A 16882-nucleotide genomic window follows, 5' to 3' on the forward strand; every position below is an offset into this window, starting at 1 on the left:
ATTGTATAGAGTGGTAGTAGATGTATGGTGTGGTAGTAATTGCATAGAGTGGTAGTAATTATATAGAGTGGTAGTAATTGTATGGAGTGGTAGTAATTGTATAGAGTGGTAGTAATTGTATGGAGTGGTAGTTATTGTATAGAGTGGTAGTTATTGTATAGAGTGGTAGTAATTGTATGGAGTGGTAGTAATTGTATGGAGTGGTAGTAATGGTATAGAGTGGTAGTAATTGTATGGAGTGGTAATAATTGTATGGAGTGGTAGTAATTGTATAGATTGGTAGTAATTGTATGGAGTGGTAGTAATTGAATAGAGTGGTAGTAATTGTATGGAGTGGTAGTTATTGTATGGAGTGGTAGTAATTGTATAGAGTGGTGGTAATTGTATAGAGTGGTAGTAATTGTATGGAGTGGTAATAATTGTATGGAGTGGTAGTAATTGTATACAGTGGTAGTAATTGTAAGGAGTGGTAGTAATTGTATAGAGTGGGAGTAATTGTATAGAGGGGTAGTAATTGTATAGAGTGGTAGTAATTTTATGGAGTGGTAGTAATTGTATAGAGTGGTATTAATTGTATGGAGTGGTAGTAATTGTATGGAGCGGTAGTAATTGTATAGAGTGGTGGTAATTGTATAGAGTGGTAGTAATTGTATAGAGTAGTAGTAATTGTATAGTGTGGTAGTAATTGTATGGTGTGGTAGTAATGGTATAGAGTGGTAGTAATTGTATGGAGTGTTAGTAATTGTATAGAGTGGTAGTAATTGTATAGAGTAGTAGTAATTGTATAGTGTGGTAGTAATTGTATGGTGTGGTAGTAATTGTATAGAGTGGGAGTAATTGTATAGAGTGGAAGTAATTGTATAGAGTAGTAGTAATTGTATGGTGTGGTAGTAATTGTATAGAGTGGTAGTATTTGTATAGAGTGGTAGTAATTGTATAGAGTGGTAGTAGTTGTATGGTGTGGTAGTAATTGTATAGAGTGGTAGTAATTTTATGGAGTGGTAGTAATTGTATAGAGTGGTATTAATTGTATGGAGTGGTAGTAATTGTATAGAGTGGTTGTAATTGTATGGAGTGGTAGTAATTGTATAGCTTGGTAGTAATTGTATGGTGTTGTAGTAATTGTATAGAGTGGTAGTAATTGTATAGAGTGGGAGTAATTGTATGGCGTGGTAGTAATTGTATAGAGTGGTTGTAATTGTATGGAGTGGTAGTAATTGTATGGAGTGGTAGTTATTGTATGGAGTGGTAGTAATTGTATAGAGTGGTATTAATTGTATGGAGTGGTAGTAATTGTATGGGGTGGTAGTAATTGTATAGAGTGGTAGTAATTTTATGGAGTGGTAGTAATTGTATAGAGTGGTATTAATTGTATGGAGTGGTAGTAATTGTATAGCTTGGTAGTAATTGTATGGTGTTGTAGTAATTGTATAGAGTGGTAGTAATTGTATGGAGTGTTAGTAATTGTATAGAGTGGTAGTAATTGTAAGGAGTGGTAGTAATTGTATAGAGTGGGAGTAATTGTATAGAGTGGGAGTAATTGTATGGAGTGGTAGTCATTGTATAGAGTGGTAGTAATTGTATGGAGTGGTAGTCATTGTATGAAGTGGTAGAGAAATACCTTCACTCACCGCTGGTCCTCTACATTAGATACAGATTATCTGGTGTATTTTAGTGAACATTGTTTTGACATTTGTTTGCAGTTTAAACAGAGACAAGAAGGGTGAAAGGCTGGACAGTCATAAACAGAAGCTACAGGAGCGCTATATTAGGGACGAAACCGATAGCTCCTGCTCAGTCCCCATCTTCAATTTGGGGAAAAAGAAGAAAAAGGCATCAAGTCCCCAAAAAAGTGGAAAGAGACCAAAGACTTCGGTACGGGTGAAACCTTCGGTGAAATCCCCCCTGAAGACGTTACGAAAATCACCTAGAAAAAACCCTTCAGCAAAATTTGCAGGAGCAGATTCAAACATCCGACGGTCCCCAAGAAAAGTTTCTTCTCTTTCAACACGAGCCGAGTTACCTCAGCAATTGTCCCCAAGTCAATCAAATACAGACTTCTTACCTCTTAGGAGATCTCCTCGAAAAGCAACATCCCAAAGTGCTTTCTCAAGTCAGCGGCGCCACTCGCTTTACGAGCCGGCCATCAGGGGAGGTAATGCTCGAGAATCCACGGCACCTAGAGGGAGTCGATTGTCATTATCGGGAACAGAAAGTAGAATGAACAGCTCAGCATCCAACAGGAGGGCATCCGAGACGATGGAACAGCAGCGTGTGTCTCGTTCCGAGAGACACAAGAAGGTGAAAATGGTTTTATATGTATTTTCTACGTAGTCTATATTCACTTTTTAATACATTTCTTAGGTGATAATTTATCCCTTCTGACAAAATTACTGTCATAAGTTTTAATTTTGCCTATATCTCCTCTTAATGATTGCAAGTGTCCTCCATTTCATATGGCTTTGGTTAACTCATACCCTGACATCAAACAGTTACTGCACTATTCTAGGCCAGGGAAGACTGTTCTAACTGATTAAGTTGAACAGTGGATAGGGCAATTTTGTGGAGTCATCTTTGACGATAATTCCAGTTTTTGATTGCAATGTTTGGCAAATTTTAATTGTACATCAGATAACGGTCACTTCGTGCTAGAGGGAGTTTTCCTTTAGCTCAGTGGTAGAGAGTCGGACTAGGAACCAAGCTAGGGATCGCTGGTTCGATCCCCGGTGGAGGCACACTTATTCTCTTTTCTGTTACACATGTATAGGCACTTCTAACAATACTTGAGAAGACTCATTGTACATGATGATAAGAATATTTTATCAACATAAATGACAAAATTTTAAATAATTTTCTCGTGTGATGTATCATGATACAGCAATACTTTGTACTGTGTATCAATACATGTATCATTGAAGCATGTATCCCATTATATTGTCCTAGCCCTGGTATGTCCTCTTCTTCTTTACGGAGGCACGGTAGTCTAGTGGTAGGACGCCGGGCTCATGACTGAAGGGTTGTGAGGCATGGTAGTCTAGTGGTAGGACGCCGGGCTCGTGACTGAAGGATTGCGGATTCGAGTCTCGTCACGTCACTGTGTTGTATCTTTGAACAAGATACTTTACTCCGCTTGTTCCAGTCTACTCAGCTGTAAATGAGTACGTGGTTAGGCAGTGCTAGATTTATTGAATGCTAGCTGTGAGCGCCGAAATGGCAGCTCCGGCTGTATGCTCCCCAGGGAGTTGAGAAAGGTATTGGCTGGTTGCAAAGGCCCTATAACCACGGATAATAATTTGTGAATTGCTTTGAGACGACCTACGAACTAGGCTGTGATAAAGCGGTATGTAAGAACCTTGAATTATCATTAATTATTATTATTCTATGAATTGTAGAAACTGCAGGATATTGTCGACGATGTGTTGCAGAAAAATGGTGTTGATCGAAGCTCTGCCATCTATACATCGTGTGCAACCCGACTGTTCAAAGTGACCAAGTTATACGTCATGGTTCGTATTCCAACCAGCAGCTTGGCAGAAACCGTAGAGAATTTCGACATTTAATTCATCCACCCCTGAAATGTCATAATGAACTATTCCGACCTTTGATTTGGAAGAGTTCAAATGAGGCTTCAGGGATGAATGAGTTAATGCAGTTGAACCCAACCCAGTCACAGTTTAATTTTATGCCTGGGAAATGTTTATGAAAGTAACTGATTTTCACTCCATGAGAATAAAGACACAACTTCCCTTTTAGTTGAAATTTTGGCATAATTCCGCCGATTTCCGCCATAGATACGTGTAGTCTACACTAATAGTGCATAGATGTATTGAGAGGAGCCTGGACAACGTGACAGAATCTTACATGTGTAAGAATTTATTTCAGCCTTGTGGTTACATATTTCAGGCATGTATTAACGAAGGTTAAAGGTGATGGTTCTGATGACGGCTCGCCCTATAGTCGAAACATGTAAATAAGAGGCTGGAAAAGATTCATTATTACAGAAGGTTCTGTCGTGTTGTCTACACTCCTTTTGAATTCGAACTGAAGTCTATCGCGTATATCATTGCTGTGTTTAACATGTTGATATATCTTCTTCTGTCTGCTGTTGACATTTTCCATTTCATTTTATAACTAATTCAATCTCTCAACCGACTGCTGTGTCGTCTCATTTATCAGTTTTTTGCTTTCTGCGAGCCTCATAATCTGTTTTAGACTGGCTGTATCATTGTTAGATCACTTTCCTGAAGGACAAGTGAGCTTATGCCATTTCAAAGTGTTCATCTGTCTCATGTTTTAGCTCACCTAATCAAACTGTCAGTTAAGTAAGGTGTTGGCAAATACAGGTCTGAGTAAAGTCAGGTGTTGGTAAATACAGGTCTGAGTAAAGTCAGGTGTTGGTAAATACAGGTCTCGGTAAAGTCAGGTGTTGGTAAATAAAGTCAGGTGTTGGGAAATACAGGTCTCAGTAAAGTCAGGTGTTTGTAAATACAGGTCTCGGTAAAGTCAGGTGTTGGTAAATACAGGTCTGAGTAAAGTCAGGTGTTAGTAAATACAGGTCTCAGTAAAGTCAGGTGTTGGTAAATACAGGTCTCGGTAAAGTCAGGTGTTGGTAAATAAAGTCAGGTGTTGGTAAATACAGGTCTCAGTAAAGTCAGGTGTTGGTACACACAGGTCTCAGTAAAGTCAGGTGTTGGTAAACACATGTCTCAGTAAAGTCAGGTGTTGGTAAACACATGTCTCAGTGAAGTTAGATGTTGGTAAATACAGGTCTGAGTAAAGTCAGGTGTTGGTAAATACAGATCTCAGTAAAGTCAGGTGTTGGAAAATACAGGTCTCAGTAAAGTCGGGTGTTGGTAAATACAGGTCTCAGTAAAGTCAGGTGTTGGTAAACACATGTTTCAGTAAATTCAGGTGTCTATGTTGTCAAGTGTCCGTGAAAGTCAGTTGTTGGTAAATACAGGTGTCGGTAAAGTCAGGTACTATTTAAGTGTATAATGTCAATTGAAGTGATATGTTAAATATTATCTCCCCAATTCTTACATCATTATTTTACACTTGCCGAATCATTCTAGGAAAACTTCATTAAAAATCACATCAAAAATTTGTATCACTGACCGACAGAAATAAACACAATATGATTTGAACATAGGTCATGTGGAAAACGGTAATTGGGCAATTAGAGAAATATTTTCATATAATTTCAGTCAATGTATCTTGATCTTTTCCATCAGAACAAAACGATAGTGGGAGTGAAATGATGATAGAAATATGAAATTTTATAAATATTGGGCCCATTAATTAAAAACATTATGATTCAAAATGAATAACATTTATCAACTTTACGAATCCAGGACCTGCCTACGTCTGAGAACCTGAGACAAGAGATGAGGATGATAGCCGAGGGACAGGTACAACCGGTAAGTGATCAGTGTAATAACAGACTGCCTCACTATGAATTCCTTTATCATATTTATTAGCAAGACTATGTATCTAGCAACAAAATCTGTGTGTTACGTGATCTAGGTGGAATCAGAGATGTGAATATTGTCCAGTTTTATTTTTTGGTGAAATTCTTTCATAGAAATACAACAGAACAGACTTTTTTTTTAAATGATAAATATATCGCCTGTAATATATTTTTTACTGTTTCCAGGTGATTGATGTAGAAACTCGACGCCAAAGTATTGGTGGCAAAGACATGAAAGGAAGATAGTTACCAAGTGTTTGAAACAAAAAGGACAATAAATTACCACAGTATGGAGACAACAGCATCGAAGAGAGGTAAATGTTTGAGACAAGGATACAACATGTACAGGAAAATATGAGACCAGAGTATAGAGACAAGAACATCAAAGAGAGATAATTAACCAATGTTGAACAAAGGACATCACTGGGAGAAAATTTACCAGTGTTGGAGACAGACATCAAAGGGAGATAATTTACCAGTTTTGGAGACAAAGACATCTAAGGGAGATAATTTACCAGTGTTGGAGACAAGGACATCAAAAGGAGATTTACCAGTGTTGTAGACAAGGAGATCAAAGGGAGATAATTTACCAATGTTTGAGACAACAAAAGTCTGAATGAGTCAACATGCTTTCAAAGGGTCACAATCTGATCATTTTTTGCCAGTGAATAAAAGGTATTCTTATACAAGGAACAATATACATTTTTTTAACTGTCATCTTTATGACAATGTATGAAATCGTCATAATAACTATAATGTAATTGTAATTGACTTTCATCTTCATGGCGATGTTCTGAAAGAGTTCACTATATCCAGTAAGTCAAAGGAATTATGATTTACTAAATCATGAATAACCATCGTGTGCAAATTGGTAAAGTATGCGAGGAAATAAACGTTGTTTTCTAAAAACTTGTCTTTTAAGTTTGTATGTATATCTGATTGTATGAAAATGTAAAATACACACAGTTGTTGAAGATGTGTGGGAAACTTTCACTGCCTTTTAATTTTTTGTTATCTGTAACCTGTAACTCTCGTCAAATATGGATTTCCTTGGCAAAAGGTAAAAGTTTACTGCTGTATATAGTATTTACAATTAAATTATTATTAAAGTTATGCACAAACATTTTACACTTGAAGTTTTTCAATTTCAGTTTATGTTTGTTTATATATCATGTTTACATGACAAACAATGCCATCCTGTTACCAAGAGAAACAAAAACAAAAACAATCTAGAATATTTAAATTTAATAATCACATCGAACACGGTCGTACATGATGGAACAATGATAACAGGATGACAAAAATCTGCTGGGACAATCGGGGGAAAAGTTCTCACAGAAGCTGCAACAGCACAGTGACGAAGTAAAAAGCTTATAGTATCACTATCGAACCGATTCGAAAATCTAGCCCAACAGTTGTGAATCCTCTACATGTGAAACTGTTAATGACCTTGAGCTTTCTCCGGCTGTGGGAAGATTTAAATTAAAAGTCAAATTTCGATTTCCTTGTTGGTGTTACCAAGTATGTTGGAAATTTGTCCAAATTTTGCAAAATACATAAACATGTAAGGACATCATTAAATAGAGTAAAACTACTTACATCAAATATCTGTAACATGATAAAATACGAATCTTTAAGTACGGAGTATAAATAAATACAGTAACCATGTGCTGCTTCATTATAAACACTCAAACTGAACGCTTTTCAATAAAATTTGCTGTAAACTAACAACTATGCAGCTTTGATATCATTTGGTGCTGTTTTCGTGTTGTTGTGTTAAAATTATGAAGTTGCGAAGTTGAAGTTGCAACTCTTAGTTTGTCGTGTGGACAGCGTTGTATATCAGAAATATTCATGTTGACAGCATAATATTACACAATCAATACCATCGATTGGCCCGTATAGAATTTACTATATACTTTGTAAAACTTGTATCACATCCCCAGGTGATAAAAATAGTCACTTCATCCTGTTCTACCTGTACGAGTTATACAGAGAAGGATTTTGATGATAGTAGAATGACAACTGTTTGGCATTTATTTTGTGTGTCTGCTAGCAGCTCTGGAAGGCTAGAGTTATCCCCGTGACAATCCCTCGGAGCAAGATGCTTTAATTTTACTGATTGTAGATGATACTTGCAGCTCCTTGATGAATCAGAATATGATGTTGAATGTGATGAAAATGATGAAAATGAACAAATAATTAGGACTTAAAAATCAGTGCAAATTGAAGTACGAAATATGTGTAAGCATAACATGAAACCCACCATATACCGGTAGCTTGTTTTTTTCGTGGCGATATTTTCGCTCGTTGATGCCCGGGCCATATATTTGATTGCTTGTATTAAGATGCCCTATTTATTGTTAAATAAGCTTTAAGGTTGTATTCATTTCTAAAAAAAAAAAAAAAAACACTTTTCTTTAAGATATTATTCAGCATAGCTTTCTTCATATATAGTGCCAATGAGAGTTTTTCTTGTAACATCTGAGACATGATGTACTTTGACGTCAACAAGAAAGGACGATCTATAGGTGTTAAATGTCCGTATTATTATCCAAGATGTTCTTAACAATCATAATTTTGTTGTTTAAATTAATGCTTGTATCTTTTCTATTCCTGCCTCTGTTATAATGTATACAAGAAATAGTTGCGGGTCCAATAGAACAACCCTTTCATACGTAACTTCCAGTTATACATAAGGAGGCAGTAACATCTGCAAACGTATCTCCAGATAGCAAAAGTTGGATCTGTGTAAATTTGATTTCAGTACAAATCATGAAAATTCAGAGCCATACAAATAACCAGCTACACATTGTATTTACTATAAATGTGACCACGAATACACCTAGCAATCCTTCCTACTCAAATCTCTATCAAAACATAGTCAAGCCTCGTTAATCTAGCCACGACTAATGTGATCCTCCCAATCATTGTTTTAGGGGAAAGATTGAACCTTTTCTTTATAAAATTACTTGAGTATCCCAGCGATCTCCAAATCTCGTCACTGTTACTAGAACCTATAGCTGTGTATCACAGCTACCAGGCCAATGAGTGCAGCATTATTACTGTTGCTGTGATGAGAATTCACTCAAGTTAATATTATTTACACCTTTCTGGGATTATAATGTGTTTTTAAAAAATTAAAAAAAAAAAAGTAGTTAAAATATTAACAATCTGTTTTTAAACTTAATGTTAAAAGACAAAACTAAGAGTAATTAATGTAATTAATGCACATCTCCTTCCAGAACTAATGACTTAGTATGATCAACGATGACTTTTTTGATGGAGCAATTATTTACACAAAGGTAATCTCTACTCATAAAACAGAGTTGTGGTCAATCATTTTGCAACTATAATTTGTTTCAAATTAAAGTTTGAAACAAACTAAACTGGATCCAATCTGAGTTCAGTTTCATGTCTACATCACCACTATTTACAACCATAGAACTGTACTTTTTCTGCAAAAGATTAGGGCCTAGTAGGACCTAGCTATATAGTCACACAAGACTCCCTCGGATTTCACACTTCACTGAAGTGGCGATACACGTGCACGGTAGGATCAGATTTTTTCTCCGATAGTACAGTACATCACACATTTTCAGGTCACAGCCGTGCTTACTTTGGCAGAATAAGTTCACAACACTTGGTTCAGCACACTTGAATATTTAACAATGCCTTAAGCAGCTGTCAAGCTCGAGAATTAGAACTCTCCTGTGCATCTCCAGAATTGAACCAGACCTTCATTTCCGGTTAGGTTGAATATGACCTTTGTTCAAGGTCATAGTACTAATACAGTATATCATCTTTAGCAGCTTGGAGCTGAACCAATTTTTCTTTAGTGAGCACCTCTAGAACTCAACATTTGCTCAAGGACATTCACAACACAGTAATATTGGTAACAAGATGGCCATCTCACAATCTCCGGTACCCGGACAGTCTGTGAAGTAACAAGATAGCTGTCTCTCACTCTCCAGTAACCGGACAGTCTGTGAAGTAACAAGATGGCTGCCTCTCACTCTCCAGTAACCGGACAGTCTGTTAAGTAACAAGATGGCTGCCTCTCAATCTCCACCAGTAACCGGACAGTCTGTTAAGTAACAAGATGGCTGCCTCTCAATCTCCAGTAACTGGTCTGTGAAGTAACGATATGTCGTCTTACAATCTCTGGAAGCCAAACAGACCTGTCAAACAGAAGGGAATGTGTATGGTGTATTGTGTAGTACTGTTAACGTTAGACCCATCAATTCATTAAACACAGACTTCAACAGTAAAATGTCTTTCCCTAAAGAGCTTTAAAAGAAAAACTGAATTCTCCCACATACCATTTGCAAATACTCAAAATATACAGAGATCTGGAGGTTTCGAAAAATCTAGAAATCAACTTGTAATAAATATTTCATTTTGTTGTGTTTTCTTAATCTATTTGTGATCATTAAGTCTAATTCAAGGCTCATTTTGACCCTTTAACTCATTCACCCCTGAAATCTCAAAATGAACTATATCCACCTTTGAATTGGAAGAGTTCAAATGTGTCTTCAGGGGGGAATGAGTTAGATATTTTAGTTGAATTTCAGGCCAACCCTTTGTTTTCAGGTATTGATTGGATATTTTGTTCACTCAAAAACTTGAAAAGGAAAATTACCAGGTTAAGTGGTACAGATTTGTAGGCCCAAGACAACATATGTATCAACCTACCTGTTCAGCTTCATGCCGGCAGTAGCACCATTGTTTTATTACGGTAGACCTTCTGGTGGAGATTGTTCAAGGCAGTATCCCGCTCCTCCGGTGTCCGGAAGCCAACAATGGCGGAGGTGCCTCCCGTCTTACTATCGTTTCCTATCTGCACTTTGATTGTTTCGTAGATCGGATCAAAATCTTTAAAGACACTGTGTACTTCACGTATTGACATAGTAAAAGGAAGATTCTGTGCTCTCAGAAAGAATGCAGGTCGCCTTCCGAGTTGATGTGGAGGTGGGCCATGGGGAGGTCCATGTGGTGGTGGGCCATGATTGGGCGGTGGGCCATGAGAAGGCGGAGGGCCATGAGAGGGTGGGCCATGTGGGCGAGGACCAAGCGAGGGTGGGCCATGAGAAGGAGGAACACCAGACATTACTGGAGGAAGAGGCGGTCGTGGAGTCATACCATGTCTAGACATTGGGATACGAGTCTGTTGAAGGTAATCATTCATGTCGGACTTGGAGATCCCTTTCACGGAAATGGTGTTGTTGCTCATTTTACCGTTTGTTTTCATTACTGCTTTCTCACAATCGCCCTTGGTAACAAACTCGATGAAGGCCTCACCTAAAGACTTGCCGCCCGAGTCTTTGACAAACTGAACCCCCCGTGGTACAATCTCTAGTCCCTGAAAGTACTGCTGTATCTCTTGTATGCCTGCATAGGGAGGCAGGCCCTGCATGTGTGCACAATAAAAATGAAACAGAGCATATGTATCGTCTTTATCTGTTGCCACCTCTTCGGTTTTTCCGTTCACATTTGAGTCACTATTTACTGGTTTACTGGCAGGTTTCCCACCCACGTCTGGGGCGTCAAAAAAGTCCATCTCGGCAGACTTGGCCAGTTGGTCTTGCTGTCTTTGTGTCATCTGATCCAACTCACTCTGCTTGGCTGCACATACACGAACTATTCGCTGACTTAACTTTCTGCCGTCCAGTTTGAGGGCCTTCTCCTGATCCGATGCGGTTGTAAACTCCACAAAGCCTATGCCAGTCGCTCGACCTTTTACGTCATATTCGATATATATGGTCATTGCATTTTCGCTGACTTTCAACTCTTTGAAGAAATTACGTACATCCTCCTTGATAACATTCATCCCCAACCCTTTCAGCTGTACAATGCTTGTTCCTTTTTTCTCTGAGCTCGGTGGCTTTTTCTCAGAGCCTGTTTGTTTTTTATCAGGATTGGTTGGATGTTTGTCTGTGATCTGTTTCTCCACACTCACAGGTTTTTTCTCAGGGCTGATAGACTTTTTCTCTACGCTGACTGGTTTTTTGTCTGAACTTGAAGACTTGCTATCAGAGCTTGATGATTTTTTATCCGTGTTTGATGACTTTGGATCAGTTTTCTCCGACTTTTTAGAAATGTCCTCCAGACGAGGTCTTTTAGAGGAGTCTGTCGGGGATTGTGATTCAGATGACTTACTTTCTGCTTTGATTGGAATATAGGAGTCAATAGCTTTGTTCCATTCTTCCAGAGGGCATGAACGCACATCCACTTTTCTGCCATTCATGATTTTACCGTGCACATTCAAGGCCTGTCTGTAATTGTCTCGTGTATCAAATCGAATATATGCCTTTCCCACTCGATTCCCTTCATTATCATTAATAAGCTTCATTCCATCCCAAGGTATTTCAGATCCAAGGAAGAAATGTCTCACTTCCCGGAAAGTCACGGTTGATGGCATGTTAGACACACAAACAATGAAAGACAGCGTCGGGTTGTAAGAGCGTTTCTGTCCCCTCATGTCATTGTCCTTACTCTCGCTGGACTGCCTCGAATCACTGTGTCGAGAATCACTGTACCGCGAGTCTCCATGTCGAGAATCACTGTGACGCAAATCACCATGTCTTGAATCTCTGTGACGCGATTCATCCTCCTGTCTACCACTAGATGAACGGCTTTCCTCAAATGATCTTGAGATGGGCTTCATTCCCGGAGGAGCCTCCCCTAGTATTCCTTTGGAATCTCTAGTCCGTTCACTATCCCCCCGATCTCTTGGGCTTCCGTCCCTAAAATCTCTCCCTCTACCATGTGGATATCGTTCTGATTCTCGAATGTTATCTGAACGAGATAAATCTTGACTCCGTCCCCAGTTCCGGTCATCCCGGGGACCATCTCTAGGTCCAAATGGTCGATCTCTTCCACCAAAGCTGCGTCCATGTGGAGGGCCATCATGAAATCTAGGTGGGCCTCCTCTTTGTGGTCGATGATCTGCATCACTTGGACCAATGTCTTCACGGAAGTTTCTGTCATCTGGAGGAAAGTCACCAACCATATCCTCAGGTGGACCATGATGGTCTGGGACCCTCCTGTGAGGAGGCCCATCTCTCTCAAAATTAGCTGGTCGATGGTCCAAATCTCTTGGTGGTCCGAATCTTGAATGTGGAGGTCTTGGTCCCCTTGGTCCAGGAGGAAATGGTCCTGACCTCTCATCAAAATCACCTTGATTTCCATCTGCAGGAAACTCATGGTAATCTCCACTCGCCTCAGGGTCCATGAGAGGCCCCATTGGATGCCGGGGAGGCCCATGGAGGCCCCCCAGAAGGGGTCTAATTGATGGCCCATTTGGTATGGGGGGCATGCCTTGCCGCCTGCCTCCAGGCTCCTCAAATTCCATATTTTGTTGCATTTCATTATCTGAATGAAAAGGCTCATTTTGATGATGTCCTTCTTCATAGTTTGGATCGTACTGTGGTCCATCATGGGGAGGACGTCCACCAAATGGAGGACCAAAGCGGTCCTCGGGTCCTCTCGGCCCCTCTGGTCCTCCAGCTGGACCCCCTAGGCCTCTACGAGCTGACAGGGGTGGCATATCAGGGAGGGGAAGCAGACCCTGTGACGGTCTGTCGGGTCGCCTATCAGGAGCCGAAGGAGGTCTGTTAGCAAACCCTGGGCGTGGTCGTTCATCATGGAACATGTCTCCATCACTAGGGCCAAATCTCCCCTCGTCAGTCCCATCTCCATATCTATCCTCCTCAGGAAATGGGGGTGGACCTCGATCTCTAAATGGTGGTCCTTGATGGGGCCCCTGATCTCTATGAGGTGGTCCTCCCTCTCTAAATGGGGGTCCTCCTTCTCTAAATGGGGGTCCCCCATCTCTAAAGGGTGGTCCTCCCTCCCTAAATGGGGGTCCCCCATCTCTAAATGGTGGTCCTCCCTCTCTAAATGGGGGTCCTCCTTCTCTGAAAGGTGGCCCATCATCTCTAAAGAGAGGTCCTCCTTCTCTAAAGGGGGGTCCTCCATCTCTGAATGGTGGTCCTCCTTCTCTAAATGGAGGTCCCTGATCCCCATGAGGAGGACCACTGTCTCTAAACGGTGGAGGTCCCTGATCTCCATGAGGAGGACCACTGTCTCTAAACAGTGGAGGTCCCTGATCTCCAAATGGTGGAGGTCCTCCCTCTCTAAATGGTGGAGGTCCCTGGTCGCCAAATGGTGGAGGTCCTCCCTCTCTAAATGGTGGTGGTCCTTGGTCACGATTTGGTGAAGGGCCATGAGGTCCCTGGTCTCTAAATGGAGGTCTTTGATCACGATGTGGTGAAGGGCCATGAGGTCCATGGTCTCCAAATGGAAGTCCTTGATCACGATGAGGTGAAGGGCCATGAGGTCCCTGATCTCTAAAAGGAGGTCCTTGATCTCTGAAAGGGGGTCCTTGGTCACGATGAGGTGAAGGACCGTGATCTCTAAATGGAGGTCCTTGGTCTCTCAAACTGTTTTGCAGTGGTGGAGGTCCTTGAGAAATCTGAACAGGATGGGGAGGAGGTAGTACACCTTTTGGTGCTCCTTGCTCATTCCTGCGAGCACCTGCCATATTTGCTGGTAGTGGTCTGCCTGGCTGCTGACCAACAAAGTTTGCCTCTTTGTCTTTCATTACAGAACTGGCCTCGGGTTTTCCTGGGGTGTTTGCTGCTGTAGGTAGACCAGCAGCAGAGCTCATCACAGATGTCAGATTAATGTCTTTCAAACCTGGAGGTAACTTTATATCTTTTAAGCCCGGAGGCAGCTTTATGTCCTTCAGATTTGGCAGAGCGGCCATAATCTTGTTAGCACTGGCAGCGGTGGACAGAACACTTGGAGTGCTAATAGTGGTTGCAGGTTTTGTGGTCGTTGATGTAGGCTGGGCAGCAGTTTTTGATTTGACAGAGGCTGAGCTCAATGTCTTTGATTTGTCACTATGATCACTGGTCCTCGACTGAGATCTTCTATTCTCACCAGATCGTGACGAATAAGACCGGTCTCTGTCCCGTTCTCTATCCCGATCCCGTTCCTTATCCCGTTCTCGCTCTCTGTCTCGCTCTCTGTCCCTGTCCCGTCGATCACTTCTATCACGATCCCTGTCCCTGTCTCTATCCCTGTAACGATCACGGTCCCGATCCCGATCTCTATCCCGATCATGGCCCCTATCCCTGTCTCTTTCCCGGTCTCGATCCCTATCCATCCTACTTGTTGATCCTCGTGGAGAATCACGGCGTTCATTTCTCTCACCAATGCGTCTTTCATCAGGTTTATCTATTTGGGATCTATCTGATTTTAGAGGCACACTTCCAGATTGTGCTCTGGAGTCTCGACCTGCTTCTCGGGAGTCTCTGTCCGACTCAAATGGTGGTCTCTCCTCTCCTCCTCTACTGAATGCAGAAGACTGAGGTGGAGCTCTAGCAGCAGGTCCTGGACCAAAGCCAGCTGGGGGAGGACCTCTAGCCTCCCGCCCAGGTTCATACAGAGGTGGTGGACCGCGACCTTGTTCAAACCCGTCTTCTCTACCTGTTGCAGCCTCTCGCCTTTGATCAAATGGTGGCCTTGTGTCTCTTTCATGGTCAAAAGGCAACCTGCCCTCCCTTCCTGGCTCATATAGTGGTGGGGGGCCCTTAGCATCACGCCCAGGTACATATATGTCTCTTCCTTCTTGCCCTTGGCCAAAGCCAGCAGGTGGGACACCTCGGCCAGTTTCAAATGGTGACCGAGATAAAATTCTACCTTCTCTCCCATGTTCAAAGGTAGACACTGGTGGACCTCTTCCTTCGGAGGGAGCTTGATTTGGCCCTTTACCATGATCAAAATGAGTTCCCCTTCCTTGATCAAATGGTGGCTGATGTGGACCCCTTGCCTGATCAAATGCTGGCTGATGTGGACCCCTTGCCTGATCAAAAAGAGGCTGATGTGCATCCCTCACTGGATCAAATAGAGGCTGATGTGGATCCCTCGCCGGATCAAATGGAGGCTGACCTCTTCCTTGATCCAGGGGAGCTTCATGCAGACTTCTAGCCTGGTTGAAGGGAGCTGGATGTGAAGCATTACCCCTATTGAGTGCTTGATCTGAGCCCCTGCCTTGTTCAAAGGGAGCAGCTGGCTGTAGACCTCTTCCCTGGTCTGGAAAGGCTGCCTGGTGCTGACCCCTAGCTTGCTCATATGGTGTCTGAGCAAATCTATTTATATCGGCTGTCGCTTGCTCCTCCGGATACTGAGGATACTGATGTCCTTCATAAGGATGATTTGGGAATTGTTGGCTTCTAGTAGGATCCTGGCCCGAGATGGGGCCCCTTTTAGGATATGCAGCCTGTTGCTGGTCGTTAGCTGGGTAGCCCTGGAGATGTGGGTTTACAGGCATGCTGGGGTGGGATGGTGGCTGTGCCGCTATCTGTGGCTGGCTTTGTGGTACAGCAGCCACACTGGTGGTTTTAGCAGCGGCTATCACATTCTGCATCTCTGTTTTGCTGCTGAGAAACAGCTTGATTTGATCCTGGTCCAGGTATTGCATATTCAGCATCATAGCTTGCCGAGCATCCTCATCACTGGAAAAGGCAATGAAGGCATCGCCTAGCTCCCCGCCAATGATGTGCACGCCCCCTGGTGGGATGCTCATGCCCTTGAAGAACCTCCTGATGTCCATGGCACTTGCCGACCACGGAAGGCCCTGCAGACGGATAATGACAGACATCTGAAAAGACACAAAGTGAAGACTTTTCTAAAAATACAGGTCACCACTGAAATGTATGTACTTGGATATTAAAACAATCAAAATGGTACTCCAGCTTTATGTAATGGCATCCACCATTTAGTACTAATTAAGGTCAATAACTGGATTGCCTAAATGATTTTAGGTTGAATTACAGGAGTGCTATATCTCGTAAAGTTGACATGAATATCTGAATATGTCACCTTAAGGATCCCTGTCCGAGGTAAAACACTGCCCTTTTTTCGAAACACACAGTTACCTCCTCTTAATTTTGTTTTGGGTATAGCTAGTGCGACTGGGCCAGGGAAGAAGTCCCATTGTCCAGGATTTAGCTAAAACTGTTATAGCAACAATATGATGCGATCACCTTTTTTTTCATCAAGTTCCACAAAGTTGTGGTTTTCTGTTCAGACATGATTTGCCGAAACTTGATCAAGTCATGCTGGAAAAAGCAAAATTCTGATGCATATTTATAGGGGTTTTTGGTACAAGAATGCTTTAATGTACTTCATGTCGCCTTGCCAATTGCCAAAATGGCTATGATGATGATACGTCAACTTAATCAACATATCTTATCAACTTTAACTACGATATCGGTGTCAACCAACATTTGTCTCGACGCTGATTAAGTTGTGGTAGAATTTTACCTGTCCATTTAATAAACAACAATCTATTGAATGTAAAAAGAATCATCAGCTCGGCTACACTAGTAGTTGAACCCTTGACTT

At 41.5% G+C, this 16882-nt stretch overlaps 2 protein-coding genes across 4 annotated transcripts in view; one reads left to right on the forward strand and one right to left on the reverse strand.

Moving 5' to 3' along the window:
* Window positions 1-7878, forward strand: part of LOC110451851 (mdm2-binding protein-like) — a 44719-nt gene extending 36841 nt beyond the window's left edge. For all 3 annotated transcript variants that reach the window (XM_021500061.1, XM_021500062.1, XM_021500063.1), the window contains exons 16-19: window positions 1704-2301; window positions 3393-3506; window positions 5352-5417; window positions 5654-7878. In XM_021500061.1, the coding sequence (XP_021355736.1) occupies window positions 1704-2301; window positions 3393-3506; window positions 5352-5417; window positions 5654-5713 (838 nt within the window). In that variant the 3' untranslated portion in view covers window positions 5714-7878. The remainder of the gene's footprint in view (window positions 1-1703; window positions 2302-3392; window positions 3507-5351; window positions 5418-5653) is intronic.
* Window positions 6698-16882, reverse strand: part of LOC110451850 (protein PRRC2A-like) — a 39900-nt gene continuing 29715 nt past the window's right edge. Inside the window, exons 2-3 of the mRNA XM_021500060.1 lie at window positions 10163-16136; window positions 6698-9648 (exon numbers count right to left, since the gene is read on the reverse strand). Coding sequence (XP_021355735.1) covers window positions 10173-16136 — 5964 coding nt within the window. The 3' untranslated portion in view covers window positions 6698-9648; window positions 10163-10172. The remainder of the gene's footprint in view (window positions 9649-10162; window positions 16137-16882) is intronic.

The sequence above is a fragment of the Mizuhopecten yessoensis genome, unplaced genomic scaffold (genome assembly GCF_002113885.1).
Source record: "Mizuhopecten yessoensis strain PY_sf001 unplaced genomic scaffold, ASM211388v2 scaffold6215, whole genome shotgun sequence".
Lineage (NCBI taxonomy): Eukaryota > Metazoa > Mollusca > Bivalvia > Pectinida > Pectinidae > Mizuhopecten > Mizuhopecten yessoensis.